Source organism: Colletotrichum fructicola (assembly GCF_000319635.2).
Source record: "Colletotrichum fructicola Nara gc5 chromosome Unknown KSG_Nara_v1_contig07, whole genome shotgun sequence".
Taxonomy (NCBI): domain Eukaryota; kingdom Fungi; phylum Ascomycota; class Sordariomycetes; order Glomerellales; family Glomerellaceae; genus Colletotrichum; species Colletotrichum fructicola.
The window spans coordinates 2998783-3020101 of record NW_027094057.1 but is presented as its reverse complement, the minus strand read 5'-3'; the positions used below and the strand labels follow the sequence as shown (position 1 = coordinate 3020101).

At 54.9% G+C, this 21319-nt stretch overlaps 4 protein-coding genes across 4 annotated transcripts; 1 reads left to right on the top strand and 3 right to left on the bottom strand.

The window, feature by feature from the left end:
- Positions 1-2368: 2368 nt before the first annotated feature.
- On the bottom strand, positions 2369-4170 carry CGGC5_v012543 (Beta-glucuronidase; the record flags this gene model as incomplete). Its single annotated transcript, XM_032030342.1, has 4 exons — positions 2369-2391; positions 2446-2917; positions 2964-3874; positions 3927-4170. 4 exons carry the CDS (start codon positions 4168-4170, stop codon positions 2369-2371), a joined length of 1650 nt encoding a protein of 549 aa, XP_031889949.1.
- A 1227-nt stretch (positions 4171-5397) lies between these two features.
- Positions 5398-7080, top strand: davD-0 (Glutarate-semialdehyde dehydrogenase DavD; the record flags this gene model as incomplete). The annotated part of the gene is made up of 4 exons (XM_032030343.1): positions 5398-5409; positions 5478-5568; positions 5640-6009; positions 6066-7080. 4 exons carry the CDS (start codon positions 5398-5400, stop codon positions 7078-7080), a joined length of 1488 nt encoding a protein of 495 aa, XP_031889948.1.
- A 161-nt stretch (positions 7081-7241) lies between these two features.
- CGGC5_v012541 (uncharacterized protein) lies at positions 7242-9716 on the bottom strand (the record flags this gene model as incomplete). Its single annotated transcript, XM_032030344.1, has 3 exons — positions 7242-7768; positions 7820-8214; positions 8269-9716. The coding sequence occupies 3 exons, from the start codon at positions 9714-9716 to the stop codon at positions 7242-7244; spliced, it is 2370 nt and encodes a 789-aa protein (XP_031889960.1).
- A 3399-nt stretch (positions 9717-13115) lies between these two features.
- CGGC5_v012540 (uncharacterized protein) lies at positions 13116-14925 on the bottom strand (the record flags this gene model as incomplete). Its single annotated transcript, XM_032030346.1, has 3 exons — positions 13116-14357; positions 14414-14603; positions 14660-14925. The coding sequence occupies 3 exons, from the start codon at positions 14923-14925 to the stop codon at positions 13116-13118; spliced, it is 1698 nt and encodes a 565-aa protein (XP_031890209.1).
- Positions 14926-21319: the final 6394 nt, after the last annotated feature.

Here is a 21319-nt window from a genome sequence, read left to right as displayed (position 1 = left end):
TTAATATCTATTATCTTTATCTATTATTTTTATTATTATCGTCGTCGTCGTCGTCGTCGTCGTTATCGTCGTTTTTCGTCATTATCCTTATTATAGCTACTATAATTCTCTCTATATTTCTAGATTATAGGGGATACTGCCCGGATAAGAAAATAATACTGCCCGACTAGCAAAACTCATTCTAGGAGGGTCGGGCACTGAGCTGCAGACCAATTAGGTAACCTAAGGCCTATTGTCCTACATTCAGGTTTTTGTTTACGAAAGAAAACCTGCACAACTCAACTTTTCCAAATTTCAGGTACAAGATGATGGTCTCAGGATAGGTTCGCATCATGAAAATAATATTTATCATTTAATCCTTCAATGCTTTCCTTTTTATCAAAGAACTCCTTGCTTAGAGTACATGCAGGCCCATCTTGTCCTATCATCCATATGGGACTGTCGGGCTGTCAAATCTCATGATTGATAGATGGAGCGGCTTTCTTGATGCGTGTGTGTTGATTTGATGCGCACGCTTGATTCGATGGCTGTCATAATGGATGGGTATGGTCGTTCCAGGTGAGCGCGACGGACATGGTGGCAGTCGATTCATCCTGCCACGACAGTTCAACTATCTCCTGTCTAGGCTTTCATGTCATCGCTTCCTGGATGTGATGCTAGGAGCTATATTCAAACTGCCGTCGGCCATGCGCTCGAATCGATATTATGTCAAGCTGGTATTCCTCGTTGCGTCGTTGGCGTGGGTTGTGTACGGTATAGACTACATGTTCAACGTGTAAGTGTTCAACGATCTCCGTCATCTGCGTTGCCTGACGAAGATCGGGTACCCACGTGCAAGCTCCCGATGGTTGTATCTTTTCCGGAAGATATTCCGCCATTGTAGGTACGCAAGGATTGCAGGGGGTACTGCGATAAGTAGACTAAACAAGGCGAGAAATGCCTCAGTAGAGAGCATGACACGGCAACTTCTTTGGGAGGAGACAGAGCGTAAAGTATGAGAGGAGACAGGACTTTTAAGTCCAGTGCAGTAGAATGTTCAGAAACGCAGAAGTAGCTGAGACTGTCTCATCTAAAACATTGACGGAAAAAGAATTGGTCAAGCTGCACTAACCTGGGCATATTGGCCTTAAATACAACCGGACATTATAATGATGCATTTCATCACTGCGTTATCTAAAAGGTTCAAATGGCTTTGGAGACCCCGGCAGCCATACGTTACTTTCGTCAGTCGTACCTTAACCTCCCTCTTGGCACCGCACGTGTGTGGACAGTTCGGGGTGGCTGCGCATGCATCTGCAACGCACGTCCAGTCATTGGTCTCTCAAATCGAGACGGATTCCTGCAAGTATGATGGGGGGACGAAATTGGTGGGAAACGGTCACGGTTCTGACCGCCCGACCGAAGAGGACAATCTATCTCGGGAGACTGCAGACAGCCTAGGCTACCCTCCTGAACGACCAAAGGACCTCGCAACCAAGACGTGTTATTCTTGGTCCCTACAGTTGCTCAGGGCAGGTGTGGCAGCGGGTCCAACAATCCTAGACACTGCTTTTACCAGCTGCCGGATCCATGGATTCCTCAATCGCGGCGGTTTTCACAAGCCGTTCCGCCTTCCAGGTAGACGGTTGCTTTCGGGTTCAAAGGTAGCAGCCCAAGTCCACTTACGTGAAGAAAATTTTGAGAAGGTAGTCGTTAACTATGTATGACCTGATTTCAGCTTCTCTCCTGACAGTGTCATGACGTGAAAGCTCATACACTACTGATAAGGTCAGGTTTCTCCTCTGGAACTACGCGGTTTACTGTAGTAAACAATGGATGATGAGGTTTCTTCAGTGACCAATGTGAGGCTATAACAGTGGAACAAAGGAGGATACGTTCAAAGCTTTTGAGTCCTCGTCAAACTCATAAGCAAGTATTCTGTGTCTGTTTTTTGACGCCTGTGACCCATGTTGCCCCTCGAAGTCAATAGCTTGACTACTACTACCCCAAGTGTTCCAGCCTGGTTTGTGGCACTAACATTAGTCATGAAGTGCCAGGAATGGACTTTGCAGGTATTCTTAGACCTAATATTGATACTTCACCCAGGCTTTCAGAAGTCCTTCGTTGGCCTACACTTTTTGCTTTAGAATTAGCCGGTACCTACTTTGCAAACCTAGCAAGGTCATGGGAACCTTTAACGTAAATATAGATGAGAGATGGCCTCATCCTGTATTTTGTCAAGACTACCGGGAATATGAGCAAACTAGCTGTTCTGTGTCAATAAAGCGTCCGTGGCTCAATGTTGTGATCCATGTGGGCCACCACTTTGATATTGGTAACTGCTTTGAGATCATCTATCTCCTTGATCTCCCCGCATCCATCCCTTGAACTAGAAGAACTTGCTACACCCCACTACAGGACTCAGTACAACCGCTTCACTCGCAGCTACCTTAACTTGTAACTGACCATCCTTGATCTCTACAGTCTCGCCCACGGTCACATTATCCAGCTTCACAGGTTTACCCTCGTCGAGTTCGTAGTTGTAACTCCAGCCGTCCCACGTGATGCCCGAGACGGCGTCGCTACCATTGGCATGCAGCCGCTGAACCTTCGCCGTGCCATCTTGCCAGGGGACCTCAAAGGCGTACGAGAAGGTCGGACGCTCTGGAGCATCAGGGTCTGGGCTTGTACCGGTACCGCCGAGTGTGGAGTTGTATGCTTGCAAGTTGATCAGGAGCACACGCGTCAGATCGCTTCCTTGGAAGGCTGCGTAGGCGGAGGACCTCTCGTTGTCGTCTGATAATGGGACGTGTGCGACAGAGACGGGCTCGGAGGAGAGGCCTGGGTTGATGAAAGCAGCGATGGCAACGTTGCCATAATAGGGGGCCTTGGTCCCGATAGATGTCGTCTCTGTACTGACCGGTTGCCAGCTCGCGTACTGCTTCATGTCAGCAAAGTTCTTTTGTCTAGGTAACGATACGTACTCGATAGTCAGTGCCCATGTGCAAATGAACCCGTTTGATGCCAACCGTGGCAGCATAAAGGTTAAAGTCGACACCCCATAGAGCCGCACCGAACGAATTTGACAGCCCCGGCTTGCCCTGGTTGTAGAGCGAGTTGTGCTCTCCCAGGATCTGCGGCGGCACGTCATCGAAGCGCGATGTGATGTTGGCGTACTCCCTCTCATGAGCTTGAACAGATTGGACAGTCCGAGTGTGGTTCATGAGGGTACCCTGCAGAGTGACCCCAGGGCTTTCGGCGCCGCTGATGTAGTTGTGACTCGAGAAGAGAGCGATGTTGTCGTCTGTGTTCAGTCCAGCAGCCCACTGCGCCGGGGCGCGGAGTCTGTTTCCTGTTCCTCCGTTCGAAGGGGCCATGAACACTGGGGCCGGGAACTCAGGGCAAGCTTCGGCCAGGACGGAGGCGATCTCCCGGGTGCCGTTGAGCCACTGCTCCACATAAATGGATTCGTTCCACGACGAAGGCCGAACGGGACCTTGGGCCGAAGTAGAGAAGAGGTCGGGCTCATTGCCGTACTCCCACACATCGAGGTTGTCGACACCTATGGCTTTACAGGCTAGCGGTACGGTGGCAATCAGAGTCTCCCATCCTTCTGAGCGATTCGCGCCTAGTCCGAGGTTGAAGCCGTGGGTGAACTTGGTGTCCGGGAAGGTGCTGTAAGATTCAAAGAATGATGGGCCTATGTGGATCGTGGTCGGATAGTCCTTGGATCGATTGAAGTCATAGGTTCCGTTGACGGCGTATGGAAGTGATTCGTCGTAGAGGGCGTAGTCTTGTGTGTTTCCGCCAACACGAATGTAAGGTCGAGTGCCCTGCAAATTGCCCAAGTTCACCAACAAGTTATCTGAGAAGGTGTTGGGGGAGGACTTGTTTCCTAGCAGATTGGTGAGCCCTACCCTTGACAATCCTCATGATCTGACGCCTACCTGCAAAATCTGGAAAGAAGGCAAACTCAAGCGAGTAACTTAGGAAGGCGTCGAAGACGGCACTGGCACTCTCAGGTCCCGGGACGGGATGGAGACCGGAGGCTCTCGGCGCCAAGGCCGCAGCGGAAAGCAGTGTTCGGGGCCCTTTGACCATGTTGATGCTGGGTATGTATGTGGCGAAGAGACACCAGAGCTCATCGCTCATGGCCGAGGCCACGGCACTTATAGTCTCGCGGGCCGACATGACGAAAGCTAAGAAACAGTTTCAGAGACACTCAGCTTGGAGGTGGTGGAAGGTAGCAATAAGCTTCCCCGCATGATCATTCATCGGGTACCACACTCGCACGCGGAGGCGGGGAAGCAACGGGTTTTCATCTTCAGTCTGGCGGGAAGGCGCGGGGGCAACGGTGCTGTGGGCATGACGGCATGCAGGTCGGCCGGGCTGTCAGAAACGGGGCGAGATCACCACTGAATGGCAATATGAAGAGCTTGGCTTTCAGGATGACTGGTGTGCTTTGTATTTCTCCGAGCGGGGGAGGCCGAGACCCTTTCTTGGGAGCATGGCGAGAAACATGGCGAGACCGGCGAGACCAAGGCCAGTGAGGCTGTAGATGTATGTCAAATGGGACCCTGCAGAGGGTTATGGGAAGCTCTCATGCTGGCGTCTGTCTCAAAAAGTCTTGGAACATGAGACGAACGGCCTAGATTGAAGCAGCTCAAGGTTTACAAAGACCCAGCTGGGTCTTTTTTTTTTTCCCGGAAAAATGTCATATGGTGCTTAAAAGGCTACCATGGTGTAGGGTGCGTTAAATGAAAATCTAACTGTCAATAGATGATTTTGAAGCTTTCGGTGCAGCGTCCGGAGGTGTTAAAAAGATGAAGCATGTTGGAGCTCCAGTGGAGCCCTCATCAGTGTCCTGGACTGAGTAATTAATATCTGTTAGCGACCCGCGGGTATCAATCCCCGGCAGTCTGCCTGAGCGATACCGTATCTTAGCGCGCGAACTTGCCGGTCCCTTAACAACCGGGCCGGTTGATGTGGGGTGGACGTCATCGAGCGTCACTTGGAATGGCAGCTCGCAGCTCTCCGTTATCGCTCAAACACTACAACTCTTGCGATAACTGCCATTGAGCGTTGTCGAGTGTGAAAAACTCATCATAAACGCATCATAAACCCCAACTGACCTCCCCAAAAGGCCTCACCGGGAGCATAGGAGTGTTGAAGCACGCCCAGATCACCCAAAGGCCACCACCACCACCACCACTACAACCTCCCCGCATCCCATCTCCGCAGCTCCAACCACTGTGCGAGCTAAGAGCTTCTTCATCGTCATCCATCCTGCCTCGGCTCTCCACCATGCCTATCGCATTACAAAAAGCCGTCGCTCCGGCGTCGAGATTCGTCGCGAGAGCTTCACTCAGATCCATCCGGACACCGTTCATTCCCTTCTCACTCCGTGCAGCCTCAACAATGGTTCCCAAGGTACATCTCCACACGAACATAGCTCCCGCCCTACCTGGACCCGGGTAACTGATATTGAACACTTGCAGCTCAAAGATCCGTCGCTGCTGAAGCAGGACATTTGCTACGTCAACGGCGAGTGGATCAAGGCCAAGTCAGGCAAGACTTTCGCAATCACTGGTACGTTTGTCGCGTCCATCCCACCATGAACATGAACCCCGCAATCGGTCCCGGAGGCTGATCCAGAGCAGACCCGGCAACCGGCGAGAAGATCGGAACATGTCCCGAGTTCACCAAGGCCGACACGGACGCCGCCATCGCCGCGGCCTCCACGGCGTTCGAGACCTTCCGCACCAAGACCGGCCGCGAGCGCTCCAAGCTGCTGCGCCGCTGGTACGATCTCATGATGGAGAACGCCGAGGATCTCGCCACCCTCATCACCTGGGAGAACGGCAAGCCCGTCGCCGACGCCAAGGGCGAGGTCACCTACGCCGCCAACTTCCTCGAGTGGTTCAGCGAGGAGGCGCCCCGTATCTACGGCGACACCATCCAGTCCTCTGTTCCCGGAAACCGTGTGTGGACCATCAAGGAGCCCGTTGGTGTTTGCGGTCTGATTACCCCGTATGCTCTCAGACCTGAACACTTCCCCTTCATTCACAATACTAAGACTTCTATAGATGGAACTTCCCCGCCGCCATGATCACCCGCAAGATCGGCCCTGCCCTCGCCTCGGGCTGCACCGTCGTCTGCAAGGCCCCCGGCGAGACCCCCTTCACCTCCCTCGCCCTCGCTGAGCTCGGCCACCGCGCCGGCATCCCCAAGGGCGTCATCAACGTCGTCACGGCCCTCGACAACACCCCCGAGGTCGGCGAGGCCCTCACCACCTCCTCCACTATCAAGAAGATCTCCTTCACCGGCTCCACGAACGTCGGCAAGCTGCTCATGAAGCAGTGCTCCGGCACCCTCAAGAAGCTGTCCCTCGAGCTGGGCGGTAACGCCCCTTTCATCGTCTTCGACGACGCCGACGTCGACGCCGCTGTGGCTGGTGCTGTCGCCTCCAAGTTCCGCTCCTCGGGCCAGACCTGCGTCTGCGCTAACCGCATCTACGTCCAGCGCGGCGTCTACGACGAGTTCGCCAAGAAGTTCGCCGCTGAGGTCGAGAAATTCAAGGTCGGGAACGGCTTCGAGAAGGGCGTCACCCACGGGCCCCTCATCCACGACCGCGCCATCGACAAGGTCGACGCGCACATCCGCGACGCCGAGAAGAAGGGCGGCAAGGTCGTCGTCGGCGGCCACAAGCTCGACGGCCTCGGCTCCAACTTTTACGAGCCCACCGTCATCACCGGCATGACCAAGGACATGGCCATGGCCGAGGAGGAGACCTTCGGCCCCGTCGCGGGCCTGTTCGCATTCGAGACCGAGGAGGAGGTCGTCAGGCTGGCCAACGCGACCAACGTCGGGCTGGCGGGGTACTTCTTCTCGCGCGACATCCAGCGCGTGCACCGCGTGGCGGAGCACCTCGAGGTCGGCATGGTCGGCGTCAACACGGGTCTCATCTCGGACCCCGCCGCGCCGTTTGGCGGTGTCAAGGAGTCCGGGTTCGGCAGGGAGGGATCTCTGTATGGCATCTCAGAGTACCAGATCACGAAGATGGTTACGTACGGCGGTATGGGCCAGCCCCTGCAAAAGTAAGGATTGTGAAGGATTGCAAAGAAAATCTAGCGGGCAACCCTGGGTCAGGAGTTTAATTTACACGGGTCAGATATTTCCAAACAAAAGAAGTCAAATGTTCAGTTCAATCATCCGCCAAAGTCCATAAGCCAAATGTTAGGGCAGGGTCGCTATGAAGACTCTCAAAGTCTCGTGCCGCCATAAAACTCATCCTCTCTGGGACTCCCAAGATACGTCTCCTCCGATCCGAACGAAAGGACCTGGGCCAAACCCTCCAAATTACCTCCACGGTCTGTTGCTGACCGCGCTTCCCGCAAAACACCCCATCGAATCCTCCCCTCCGCCAGCTCAGCTCTCCAATCATATTCGGGCCTACTCTCATAATCGCCATCGACTGAAGACACCTTGACTTTTTGATATTCTTTGGCCATGGATGTATCTGATTCCAGATGGACAAGCTCCGGCTGTTTCTCACCTGGTGTCCTTCGTTGCAGATGTTCCGGCTCGATGACATGACAACTTGCCGATATGGCCGCCGAGCAGCTTCCGACCAGAACAGACTCGCCAGGCAGAGGAATGAGCGCCATGAAGATGGGAGTCACGAGGATGAAGAAGAGCGTGATAATGGTCCCCAGCGCCGCCTTGAGAGAGACGAAGACGTTGACGTACGGATGGTACGGTTCAACGGTCGACGGGTCGGCATGGAATGCTTCAAAACAGGTCAGTGGCATCATAGGGGGGTTTGGTTGGGTTGACTTACACTCGACATGTATGACGTAGATTGCATTCGAGCACAGCCAGCGGGTCAACGTCCCGATGGTTACAAAGCTGAGGAAATACTTGGAGGGAATTTCGAAGAAATGATTTTCTCTCTGCTGACCCCTGCGCTCGTTGACACGCAATGTCTTGAATCTCGTGGCGTAGGAAGACCATGTCCTGGCGATGAACATGCGCGTGTACGTGTGGTGCAAGATCAGGGGCAGGATGGCCAGGAGAAGCTGTGGCATGGTGGCGACCAACGAGGCCCCGATAGGCCTGGAAGCCAGCATGACCATGAAGGCACGCAAACTCTCGGACGGATACTTCATCATGAGGATGGGGTTGCTGGAATTCTGCCCGAAAATGCTCGCAGAAAGCGCCTTCTGCCATCCGCCCCTGGTAGCCGCCTGTTAGCAAAGCTGTTTAGAATGGCACACGAGGTGCTCTCACCCTGCCTCAACGAAGGAAATCAAGGACAAAAGACAGATGATGAAGCCCACGCCACCGGGCAACAGCAACTTCACCCAGTCAGAGACGTGAACGGAATCTCCCCAGCGTCCTCGTCGCCGTACGTATTGTCGTTGGCTGTGGACCCAGCCCTCCATCTTCGGCTTCTGCAGTCGCTCGATGGTGGTCGAAGAGAAGTCGCGCCAGCCCAGCGTGCACATGTCCCTCGTCGTCATATCCGGGCGTCGTATAAAGGAGTCCACGGCGTCGCCGACGGCAACCAGGCGGTCCTGGCCCCAGAGAATACGCAAGGCAACCGCGCACAAGGTGCTCACGGCGAGGGCGAGGAGGCAGATGGCGAGGAACAGCGTGTTGCTGACGCGGGCTTTGCAGTGAGTCGGGAACGGCTCCGAGAGGCAGTACTTGACGGTCAGGTTCTTCCTCAGCACCGGGGTGTTGTGGAGGTTGTCCTTTGCGTACCATGGGATGATCCAGTTGTCGTGCTCGTCCACCATCCCGTCGATCTCGGCCTTGCTCGATGCTCCTCTGGTGGGCACTCTCGGCCTGTTGTCCGAGACGATGGAGACACCCTCGTACGTCCCGTTAACGCTATCTGAGGTTACGTTCAGGCCGAGGGTGAGACCGCCGCACGGCAGATCCTGCTTGTTTGCCTCAAAGCCACAGATGCCGGCGTACCAGACACTGGAGAGGCTGTCAAGGAATTCGCCGTCCCAATCATCCGTAGACATGACGGCCACCACGTGCCGTCTCTTATCGACGTTGACCCAATATTCGTACTTCTGCAAGCATTCCCTGCCGCTGAGACGCTCCCACCCGGTCGCGTGGGCAGCAATGTACTCCACCGCTTCCGGAACAGACATGTTGAGGTCGTTTGAATAGAAACCAGGCGTGTCTTGCAGGTACGCTCCCAATCCGAGGCCGGGCAGGTGGTACTTCCCCCCTGACAGGAAGGACTCCGTCGCAAGGACCGTCACCCACGGCGTCGTCCGCGCCGTCTCGGCGACGGAAGCCGGGGCCAGCAGGTGAAAAGGGATCCATATCAGCCCGAAGAGGACGAACAGGACCCTCCGCCCGTTGGAGATGAAGCGCAGGTTTTTGACGGACATGCAGCCGATGTCCATCCACCTGCGCTGGGCGTGGGCCCTGTCCACGTCTTCCCGTGTCGGGCTGACCAACAGCTGCATAAAGATGTACGATGACACGATGACCAGCGTCGAGAGGGCGCCGACGAGGAGGCGGACAACAACCATGACCCTGCGTGTGTCGTGACAGTCGGCGGCGTAGAAGGGCGGCATGTCCGAGAGGTCGTGGTTCTTGGAGAAGGACGTCAGGAGGAGCACCCACAGCAGCACCGTCATCAACCACACCAGAATGGCGCAGATGAGGGTGTTGATCCTCCATCCGACGGGGCGTTGGCCGTAGATCCGCATCACGATCGTTGTTGCCCGCTTCTTCTCATGGAGTTTCAAACGATTTCACAGACATTAGGGGGCTATTTACTGTCTCCGAAGGAAAGAGGGCACGCGATTGGTTTGTATATTATTGAAGTATAGCAACCCTTTTGGGCTCTCCTCCGCGCGGCATGACCTGAAGCTTATCATGGTGTGCCGGAATGGACGGGTCAGTGGCTTGAGGGCGTATTTTGACTCGGCTCGATAAGCATACTGTACATGGAGATCTTGAAGTGTTATTCATGACGATGACGGCGAAGAAATATTGACAGGAAGCTCCATTCGGCAGGACAACTGTGCTGAGCGGTTCCTGGTACGTCGAGATGCCCATGTTGGCCCGTCTCCATGATAGCCCCTTTCTAACGTCGACTTACACGAATGCGGAGTCGCAGAGATTCTTGGAATCGCCATGAAAATTGAGAGGTTATTTTCGGTCAAATCAGCAAGCGGGCGCAGCGATAGTTCCGTAGACCATTGATGTTGTTATCTAGACATGGTGGCGACGTATCAAGTAACGGACTGGATTGCCTTTAAGCATACATCCGACGGCCCGATCCAGAACCGGCTCTATTGGTGGCATGCATCCCCAGGATCGTGGCTTTGGCATTCTTCGGGCTCATCAACGTAACAATATCGGGGTAGCCTCAAGGCAAGAAGATAAAGCAGCCATCAACTAGGCTCGGGAATTATGATGCGATACCGCCGAGATATGAGTACAACGCACTATCGATTTGGGGCATGTTCGTAATCCGCTTCACGATGATGCTGGGGGCAAGATCATTCATGTGGGCCACGTCCTCAGACATCCCATATACGACAATCGCACACAGTAGAAAAATTACTACGAAGAACTACGAAGACTTCCCATCCCAACTCTAAGACTCTCTGCCACTCATCAAATCTGCAAGTCGGACCTTCTCCCGCTCCCCGCCATCAACACGTCACGCTCACCTCCACCACGGAAACACACGATCAACAATCCCCACCGAGCCTTAATACAGAGCCCAACGACAAACCCACAGGACTACTGCATGGTAAAGTGGCTTTTTTTCTTACCCACGAAAAGACCCTCTCCACTTTCGAGGTTCTAGACACTACGCTTTCTTGATTGCTTGATAACGGAAACCCCACATGGGTCTGGGAGGTTAGAGGAAAAGCAGTTCCGCTTTGACAGAAAATTTCCGACTGTAGTCGACTACGACCCGCTTGTTCGAGAGAAAACAACGTCCGAGAAGTCTGTTCGGAATTGTTGGTGAAGAATGCACCCCAAAGCCTACCGATAACCGTACAGCAGGGGCTCTGAGAAGACTTCATGATCACTCCAAGCTTCATCATCCCTAAACTCTGCCATCACAACAGCGCAAACCCATTTCACAACATGAACATCACACGTGCTAACCAACGACCGTGCCCATCCACCTCCTCCTCAGCAAAAAAAGTCCAGTTGAACTCGGTTCATCCATAGGTCCCAACTTCCCTTCAGCTCCTTCCCAGCTTGCTGCCCAAGCACATAAAGACCAGTAAAGCAAAGTCCCTCGAGCAGGAAGAGTACCTCACCTCAAAGTACCAAACCCATCTCGCGTTGTACCACCGAACGCAGAGGCCTAGTGACGAACCCCAACCCTCCCCGCTCCAAAACTCACGAGACCATCTCTGCCGCAAACACACCACCGTTTCCAAAAGAAGGGGGTGAAAAGTCCCAAGTGTCTTCTTGCGTGGGAAGTGGGAAAAGCACCAGCCCACCGTTCGTCCGTCCTCCCGACTACCCATTTCAAAAAGATTTCCCATTGAAGCTCTGTCCTTGAGGGGTCGCGATTTTCCATGCTTTGTCCCTCGACATCCCTGCCCAACACAACACCGCTCGCCTCCCCTCGACGTATCACCATCGCCTTGGGAGCAATTATAGAATACAACCTCCATCAACCGCTCGTGTTGATCTGCAAACTCCTTCGCTCTCATCCGAAAATGGAAACACCTTCTATCGGGAGCATGACCGTCTCCCAAACGCTGGGTTGCATACAACTTCAAACACCCAAAAATCGCCCCGTCTCGTGACCACCCACCGTACTCAACCTGCAGGCGCAAAACCCGTCCCTTTCGCCTCACTTCTTCCGCTTTGCAGAAAGGAGGAGGGGATGATAATACGAACGCGAGTGACGCAAAAGAGAGATCTAAACCCCGAACGCCGCAAACCACAGACAGGGCAAACCACAGACAGGGCAAGGTCTGATCTTCCTGCACGCACGCATACTGTGTAAGTCAGACGCAGATATATCGTACGTAATCACCGTGCCGTGCAGTACGCACGCCGCATTCAGCATCCTGCAATCGAAACCTTCAAATTCTACAATCCTTCCATGACAGAAAATCTGCCTTGCCGTCCAGAAAGTCTCCTGAAGCACATCCCAAACTGCGAAGGCGACATCCAAGGCAATGCGGCAGATGGAAATATGTTGTTGTTGGACCTGTTGTGAGATCACCATCGTGTCAAACGTAGCGTAGCATTCGTTTCACGCTTATTGATCTTCTGGACCTCGATATCTCAGGTTGGGAGGGGATGCGGGTGCTTAGACATGCGCGCCAAGGATCGACGACATGACCGTTTGCACATGTCAAAACGTCAAAGACGCGTACGAGATCGAGACGGAAGTACGCTTGAGCGCAGGAGCCCCGAGCACCAGGAACTGACTCACTACACTCAGTCACGAGGCACATTACACTGACAGACAGAATGCAGACGCAACGAACTTCTATTAAGTATTAAGTGAATGCGAACAATTTGATACCAGCCCTAGTGGCATGGCACAGACGGTTCCATGCAATCTTTTTCCACCAACAGCATCTCCAAACTCGAGTCTGACGATTCCTAACCCCAGCCCGAGAGTAGAACCAACGCAATAAGGTCCGTCCATCCTGTCGACCTAAGGCTTCTTCGTTTTTTTTGTCGTGGATATTTTCTTTTTCGTGTTCTTGTCTGGAGCGACGGGTATAACTGGGTATCAAAGCATCAAAGCACGATACTGGTAAAAACAAACAAAACAAAGCAAAGCCAAACAGACAGGAAATGATTCGAAAAGACTGAATGTGGAACGGAATCACCTCCCGCCGAATTTCGCCTTCTGATGCGTGTGCTGTAAAGAGGGAAATAGGAAAGGGTATCAGGTAGAACCAGTCTTGACGGGGTATCTTGAAATGCAGATCCGATTCCCGAACAAACCCATCCAAGTGAAATGAGTTATCACGTGATGTTGCTCTTCCTCCGATTTCGATCCGATGCGTGCAATTTTTGTATGTGGTTTTTGTTTCATTTTTTGGTCATTCAGAGCTGTACTCAAACCTCCACTTGCGGGGAAGCTCCTTCGAACTCGTTGTAGCACTCTATGCGGCGGCGGTGACAGGGGCGGGAGTGGAAGAAGCAACGTTCTCGGGCTTGTTCTCAGGCTCGTCGGTGGCCTTGGAGGTCTCGGCGGCGGGAGTCTCCTCAGTCTTGGCAGCCTCAGCAGCGGGCTCCTCGGGCTTCTCCTCAGTCTTCTCGAGCTTGTCAGCGGGCTTGTCGGCAGTCTTGCCACGGCCCTTGATGGTGGCACGGAGCTTGGAGAAGGCGCTGGTCTTCTCGGTCTTCTCACCCTCCTCGTTGTCAGAGTGGGCAGGGGACTTGGCAGCGGGAGACTTGTCACGCTTGCCGAAGCCGAAGGGGAGGGAAGACTTGCGCTTCTCGGCCTTCAGCTCGGGGCGAGTCTCGCCGTTGGTAGCGGGAGTGGTCTCCTTGGTCTCAACGGGGACGGTGCTGGGGTTGGAGACGTCGACGGCGAGGGGAGTGGTAGCCTCAACAGGAGGAATGACAGGGGCGGTCTCAGCAGCGGGGGTGACCTCACCCTCCTTAGCGGGGGTAGCGGGAGCCTCAGCCTCAGCAGCGGCCTGAGCCTTCTTCTCCTTCTTGCCGAAGACACCGAAGATGGAGTTGCGCTTGGTAGGGGGAGCAGGCTTCTTTTCCTCCTTGGGGGTCTCAGCGGGCTTGTCCTCAACAGCAGCCTCAGTGGCAGCGGGGGTCTCAGCGGCGGGAGTAGCAGGAGTCTCGACAGCAGGAGTCTCAGTAGCAGCAGCGGCCTCAACAGGGGCAGCAGCCTCGGCGGCGGGAGTCTCGGTGGTAGCGGTCTCCTCCTCCTTCTTCTCCTCCTTCTTAGACTCTTCCTTCTTGCTCAGCAGGCTGCCGAAGATGGAGGCGCGCTTGCGGCTAGCGGAGCGACGCTTGGGCTCCTCCTTCTTGGGCTCCTCAACGGCAGGGGTCTCCTTGGCAGCCTCCTCGGTGGCAGCGGGAGCAGCAGCCTCAGCAGCGGGGGTCTCAGTGGCGACAGCGGCGTCAGCAGCAGGGACCTCGGCGGCCTTCTCCTCCTTCTTCTCTTCCTTCTTGGCGGGCTTAAAGCTCTCGAGAGCAGTCTTGTAAGCCTCAGTCTCGGTGACGGTGGAGGCAAGCTCCTTGGCCTCAGTGATCTTGATCTTCAGCTGGGAGATCCAGTTGTCGCGCTCCTCAGCGTTGGCGGCCTTGAAAACGTGCTTGTGGCCCTTGGCGGTGAAGTGGAACTTGTTGGCGCCATCGGCAGCAGGCTCGGCGGCATCAGCCTGGGAGATTGTTAGCTTGATTGTTCATCACTCGCGAAGAGGCGTTGTATTCATACCAGGTTGATGACACCCTGGGGGGCGGTCTTGTCACCGAAGAAAAGAAGACCCTTGCCGGTGTGAGAGGCCCAGGCGGCGTTGCGGTGAGCAGTCTCGGCAGACTTCTCGGTCTTCAGGTAAGAAGACAGGTTCTTAGACTCGACGGCGTCAGATCCGAACCAGAAGAACTCCTTGGAGTAGATGAAGTTCCTAGGAGGCACGTGTAAGTTTTTGAGATCGAGTCTGGGGGATTTAGATGGGCTTACTTGGGGAAGTTGAGGCCCTTGTGCTCAAGGGTACCCTCCTCGACGGGGACGACCTCCTTCTTGGCCTCCTCAGTGGCGGCAGCAGCCTCAGCGGCGGGGGCATCGGCGGTGGTCTCGGTAGCGGCAGCCGGTGTCTCCTCGGTGGCAGCAGGGGCGGCGGGAGTCTCAGTGGTCTCGGCAGGCTTCGTCTCGGCGGCAACGGGGGCGTCGGTGGTGGTGACAGGAGCAGTCTCCTTGACCTCGACGGGCTTCTGTTCTTCGGCCATTGTGTTGATGTGGTGTTATAAGAAAAGGGGAGTTGGGTATCTTAAAGTCGACTTGGGTATCACAATGAAAAGGTGTAAATCAAAAGTACTAATAAAAGTACTGTTATGGTCGTTGGTTGGGGGGTGGGTAAGGATCTCTTGATTTAGGATTCAAGAAGATCTCTTGGGAATAATGGCAGAAAAAAAGAAGACCTGTGAATGGTGGCAGAGGGAAGACGGGAAAGGGAGAGAAGAAAAATGGGAGGTTGAGCGGGACGCTGGGGCTACTTATTGCAAAAGGCGTGACAAGAGGCGGCTTTTGCCCTTGCCAGGAGGCCTGGTTTGATGGAGAGGAGCTTCAAACACACGGTACGCGGTACACGGCCCAGGTCCAGTCAGGTCCAGTCAAGGTCCCTTGCGAAAGGAGGGAAAAGAGGCGTGGCCCCGTTGATGAGTGGCTCTCCGGGCTACCTTGCGTAGTGCGCGCAGGGAAAGAAGCGTCCAAGGAGTGTGTGCGAGGAGGGGGAGTGGTGGGTGGTGTGCAAAGTGGGAGTGAGTGGGCGTGGGGAGAGCAGAGAGAGAGAGAGAAGGGAGGGATGAGGGAGTGAAAATGACTGGTTCAGTGTGAGTCGTCGCCCGTTGAATGGGAAAGAGGAAGGCAGGGTACCTTAGGCACAAGCCCACCTCGAGCAGAAAGAAAGACGAGACGGAGGACAGGTGCGACGACGACGGGAGAGCTTCAGGTGGGCAGCAGTGTCCGTTGGGTGCGATACGGTATGAAACGGTCACGAGCAAGGTTATGGTAAGTAGCAGAAGCTGTTGGAATTGTTTGTTCCCTGCGGCAGGAGGTCTACTGTCTGGTTTGCCGCCGTGGGCAGAAAGAGCAGCTGTCTACTGTGTACGAATGCGCTATGAGTCTTGAGAGAAGGCATAAGGTGAGGTTCGACGATGGGAAGGTGCGACTGGCAGGCATGGGCAGGTGAGGTCTCCGTCCCGTACGGATACTTTTGGGTGGGGAGGGGGGTGGGTGGTGCTTTCCCGGTGGTGGTTCGCTGTGGCGGCCCTGGCATCACCTATCGTTGAGGCAGGCAAGCAGAGACAGCAGTCAGTGTCAAACGGCACACTCACTGGCTGCGCTCTCAGATGCAATTTGATATGTTTCCCTCGTCTGCAAAGAAAAAAAAGGGCAGCAAAGGCAGAACGACAGGGGAAGGGGAAGAAAAAAAAGGGTACTTGACGGAGCACGTCCCGTGGGAAATCTACTTTGGCACATGTACCTCTCATTGGCGCAGGTACTCTAATTGGCGAGTGGGGCCATATGGGCATCTGGCTGCTCAGAGTGTGCACAGGTAGCTCCTTCCCTGTCGTTGCTTGGTGCGATGTTGGTGACTTTGGGCTCTTTTGGTGTTGCTCAGTTGGCCAGGTGCGAGAAAGGCTGGCCCGTGCTGCACGCAAGCGAGTAGGACGAAATTGCAAGACCCGTCGCTGCATGTACATCCACCACGGGAGACGAGATACGTACCCATCGACTCAGAGCGAGCCTTTCCACAGTACGGCCAGCGTCAGGGGTCGACGACGGGCGAGGGGTGCGCCTGCCTGGACCCTGCTGCTTGGCCGGGAACATGCCATGCGAGATCCACTTTGGCCGCCATTGCCAGACGTTAGTCGCCGTCCTATCTCGTTTTTTTCTTCCAATCTGCAAAAAAGTTGCTTTTCTCTGCTTGTTGGCCTGCCTCACCTACGGATACCGTATATGCGACTCTCGCTCTCAGCTCTCTGCCCCTTATCACCACCACCATACGAATCATAAATGCAAAAGGCTGGGTGGTCGCAGCAGTGCCAGATGCACCTTCACACTTTTACGCGCCGTCAGCCCAGCAACCCCTAGCAGCCAACCGTCTCGCCGTTTGACGAGGCCGGACTAACAAACCACCACAAACCACACAGCTCCCACGAGGTGGACCACGGGAGATGGCTGGGTGATTTGGATGCGCGCTGAACCCAGACCTGAACCTGGGCCTGGACGCCCACTCAAGATAAGGTACCGTTCGGAGGAGCCCAAAGTAAAGGGGCGCCCTCGTCCACCGCACTCTCTTCCTCTCTCAGTCTCGCTGCGGCGGCGGCAGCACGGCAGACGCAGACCTGCTTGCTGCTGTGTTTTATCACCGACGGGATGTGTAATTAAGGTCAGAAACCGCCTGGGATGCCGAAGCACCACCACCCAGGGTCCTCGGCCATCAACATCGACTGATGCGTGCCATGGACTGACTGTCCTCAGACTACTCGCACTGTGGGCTCAGCCATGTATCTGAACATGTTTGTCGTTGCGACTCTGCGACTGCTACCCGCTCACCTCCTTTTGACAACAGCGCATCATGCTCATCTACTCTGTACCGGATACCGTTACATTCGATGGCCAGAAACTGAAGCCGCGACGATCGAAAGTGGATGGGCGAACGGGGCGGATGGACGGATAACGATGCCATTCCATGCGGCCCTTGGGAGTTTTTACACGACACTGTTTCTGCTGGCGGCTTCTTCGTCCTTCTCTCGGCGGTCTGGAAGCCCCTTTCGAAACAATACGACAAAAAACCCATAAATGCACAGAAAAATCCTAAAACGAGACCGCATCAGCTCCGGCCAGACTCGCGTGATGTCCTGCAGCCAGCCCATGACGGACGTCATTGCACCTCGAGGGGTGCCGTAGATGCACTCCATTCCCGTGCATTGCATGCAGGCCAGGCATTGCATGGCAACCACACTCTTACTGGAGCCCACCTCTAGCCGCTACCTTAGGTACCCTACACGAGATGTAGGTCCTGCACGCATCCCACCACCGCCCATTTCGCGCCCTTTCGTCGAGACAGCTCTGATGAGATCGCCGCTCGAAGCACTCACGGCACTGAATCTGCTGGAACAGTCCTGAATCCCCGAGTCTCGAGGACCGACAGACAGCTCCCACAGGCTGCGCTGGGGCTGCATCTAGTTCTGCTAGGCATATTCTCGCCGTAATGAGCGCGAAACAGAACCGATAGATCACCACCACCACTACTTACGTGTACACACCTGTTGGACGATGTACGCCAATCCCCCACTGTCAGACCGTCGTCCTCTGCCCTACCACATGAGAGCACATGGCCAAGTGCCGGCATGGCTAGGCATTCCGTCGACTGCACCACCGTTTTCGCCTCCCACCCGCTGACTGTACCGTTCCCTGAAAACCGTTGCCCACGACTCTCACAATAAGAAGGCGATCGCCAAAGAAAGCCCTCCTTTCCTCCTCGTTAGGGTAAAAAAGGGGAAGGGGTCCATCTCACTACGGGCATCTTGCGACAGGCGCCTTTGTTCCTCCCGCCCAAGTGTCAGGTCACTTTTCAGAAAAGGAACAAGAGACAAACTCGTTTCGTTAAACTTGGCCCAGAATCCACAATGGTTCAAAAACGAAAAGAGGCGGGACCTCGAACGGGTAAGCAAAAAATAAAAATCTACCTTACAACAGAAAATTGAGGAGCCAAGGTGGTCCCCTATTAAACCAACCACGCCGTAGGGCCACGATGGAGAAAACGGGGGTGAGTGACTGGGCCGCTGTTCCTCCTCGAGATGTGCCGCTAGCTTGCTAGCTGCATCCTCTTTAAAACCATGTGACTCAGGCCAGACCTGCTGCTAGGCCAAGGAAAATAGGTGAAGTGAAGGTCCTGAGCGGGTATTGACGATCCAAAGCCTGCTGCGCGCACCTTATCCTGACGCTTCATTGGCAAGAAGCCAGCCTGCGCAGGAGGATTTTTTCCCTCGAGGAATGTCGCAAGACGTCTGAGTCGGGCAATGAAATGCGGCGGTCAAAGAAGAGATACTCGCAGATGTCTCGCTACGAGTACTTGGTAGATCGTGTGAAAAAGGACACCACCACCACCCACACACGTTGCGACGACTGCAACTCCATCTGCAGCTGCATCATGTACGTTCCACGCAGAGGCACGATATCCTCCTCTGCAAGGCCTGCGAACGAACTGTCCGCCACCTGCCAGTCACCGTCCACCGTTGTCCGTGTGCGTGTCGCTCGCCATCTCGGAGGAGGGGTCTAACCCCCAGAATATCCCGTATTGAACACAGCACAGACTGTCCCGTCCACGGATACCCCATGGAACGGCCGTTCTGCCTTCTCGCGATGCATGGAACGAGTTACTTATCTAATACTATGCGGTCGGTACGGACATATGCGACATAGCTATCCAGAACGTTTCGGCCTCTGCCTTCCGTGGCGTGTGTCCTTGGTCCCGCGGATCGGATGCAATTCTTACGATGCGTGTCGTATCTGTATCTGATGCAGAACCAAGATGTGTGGCATGGCGCGATACCTCCTTTGCCATTCGTCTACGGATACTGCAAACCCAGCCTGACCCTTGAACCGTTGAGAGAACGGCTGCATACCTGTCCTGCCATCGTAACGGGCAAGCAAGAGCAGCAAAAAAAAAAAAAAAAAAAAAAAAAAAAAAAAAAAAAGGAGAAGTCGTTCAAAGAAGACTCGTCTGAGGCCAGCACGATTGGGAGACCCACCTACCGTAACGGAGACGAGAGAGAGACACCACTCTCATGACAATCAGAAACAAAAGCCGCCCGACACTGTGCCACTACCAATCAATCGGAGATCCACCGGGTCCTTGACTTTTGGACCCATTCCGCATATTTGATCCAAACAATCCTAGTTGCCGCCAGGCCTAGTCTTGGTTCTTTGCCCTCTCTCAGAGAGCCCCTGCAAGCCTGCCGACAGGGACTGACGGGGATGTAGGGGGTAGGGGGCCCGGCTTCCCTGTCTCTCATGATCAGCGCAGCAGGCCAAAGAAAGAGATACATACGGGGATTTTTTTTTTGTTGTTGTTCTTTTCGCAGATTCGAGGACCACAGCGCAAGAACAGGATACATTAAATCTACCTCCACCCTCCGGTCCTTGAGATGCGCCCTGGAAATAGCCACTCTTCTGACTCTGGCGGTCAGCCGCCAACTCGTCCGACATTCGCGGCCCCGAACGATCACTCCCGTCTCGTCCAGACAGATCTCTTCAGTCCAGACCTGCCAAGATGCGCGAGGCTGACTCTAGCCCCCAAGGCCCCCTCCGATATTCATTCATTCGACACCGTCTGGACTCCCCAAAGGTATGACACTGACCGACCGTCCTACCGCACGAGTCTAGTAGGTCCCTTGGTCACTGGTGGCCCTATTGAGGCTCGTAAACCCGTTGTCCGTCACTTTGGATATTGGCGTACCTAGCCCATCTGCTGCTGGTGGGTTCAACCACACGGAAGGGGGGCGGCGCCAGATGCAGATGCGCAAGGACGGTAAATTGCGGCCGCTGCCGAGCTAACACTTTCGCTGGATGGGACACGGCGGCGCTTCATTTCAACAAAGAGCCTTGGGGCGACCGTCCGGGTCGGCCACTATTGGCTTCGGGGTTCCAGCGGCGGCGCTACCATCGCGATCTCCCATTTAACCCAACTTTGGCCCATTCCCGCCTGAGGCGTAACCTGCAGGATTGTGCCCCGAATGGTGAACGAGATTTGATCCCCAGTCAGCTCGAAGCACGGGCTGTCCTGTCTTCGTCCTGTACCTTACAGAACATACCTAACCTAACCTTACGCAAGGTACGACGAGTGTCCACGGCGCGGCCTGACGGGAGACAGCAGGCGGCCGGCGGCGGGATGAGGGGGTTGACGACGCAAGCAAGCCACCGGAAAGGACTTGAGAGTTCAGAGAGTCATGCTCGACTATTATGCGGTTGCCCCTGAACGGCGCGAGCATAGCCTGGCTTTCTGGGCTTGTCCTTAGAGAGAGGACCGGCAAGGCTTCCGGCCTGTTCTTGCTTGGGTTTGTCCGCTCTAGGGTCTTCTTGACGGCCAATACGTTCAATAAACCATTGGAAGTTCCGTGGGTTGTGCGGTTGAATTGGGACGTGGGAGCCACTCATGGAATGCGATCCGACGTCGTCCAGGGAAGGGGGGACGATGGCCGAAGCCAAAATCATTGTTGAATTATGCCGTCAAATGGGCACCGACAAGCCTTTGCCTTTTGCCAGGTGCTGGTTGCGCGTACGATGTACATCCCTCCTCATGACTGCTCCCCCCACAACCCTGTCAGCTGATCCCTGTCCCATCTCTCCTTTTTTATTTTTTTCTTTCGACCTGGGTCGGACAGTGAACAGGTCGCATTCGCAGCAGATTTTCCATCTCGGGCCCCACGCAGTGGCCAGTCACGCTGGCGGTGGGCTCTAGGGAGAGGCCCGGCAGCCGGAGAACAGCTCATCGCTGCGTGGGACGAGGCTTCGGAGCCGGACGAGGACCTGTCGTCGAACTCAAGATCGGTGGTGGTTTCGATTTGAGGCCCCGTCCAAGGGTGGGTTTTCCCAGGCGAGCCGGACGGAAGT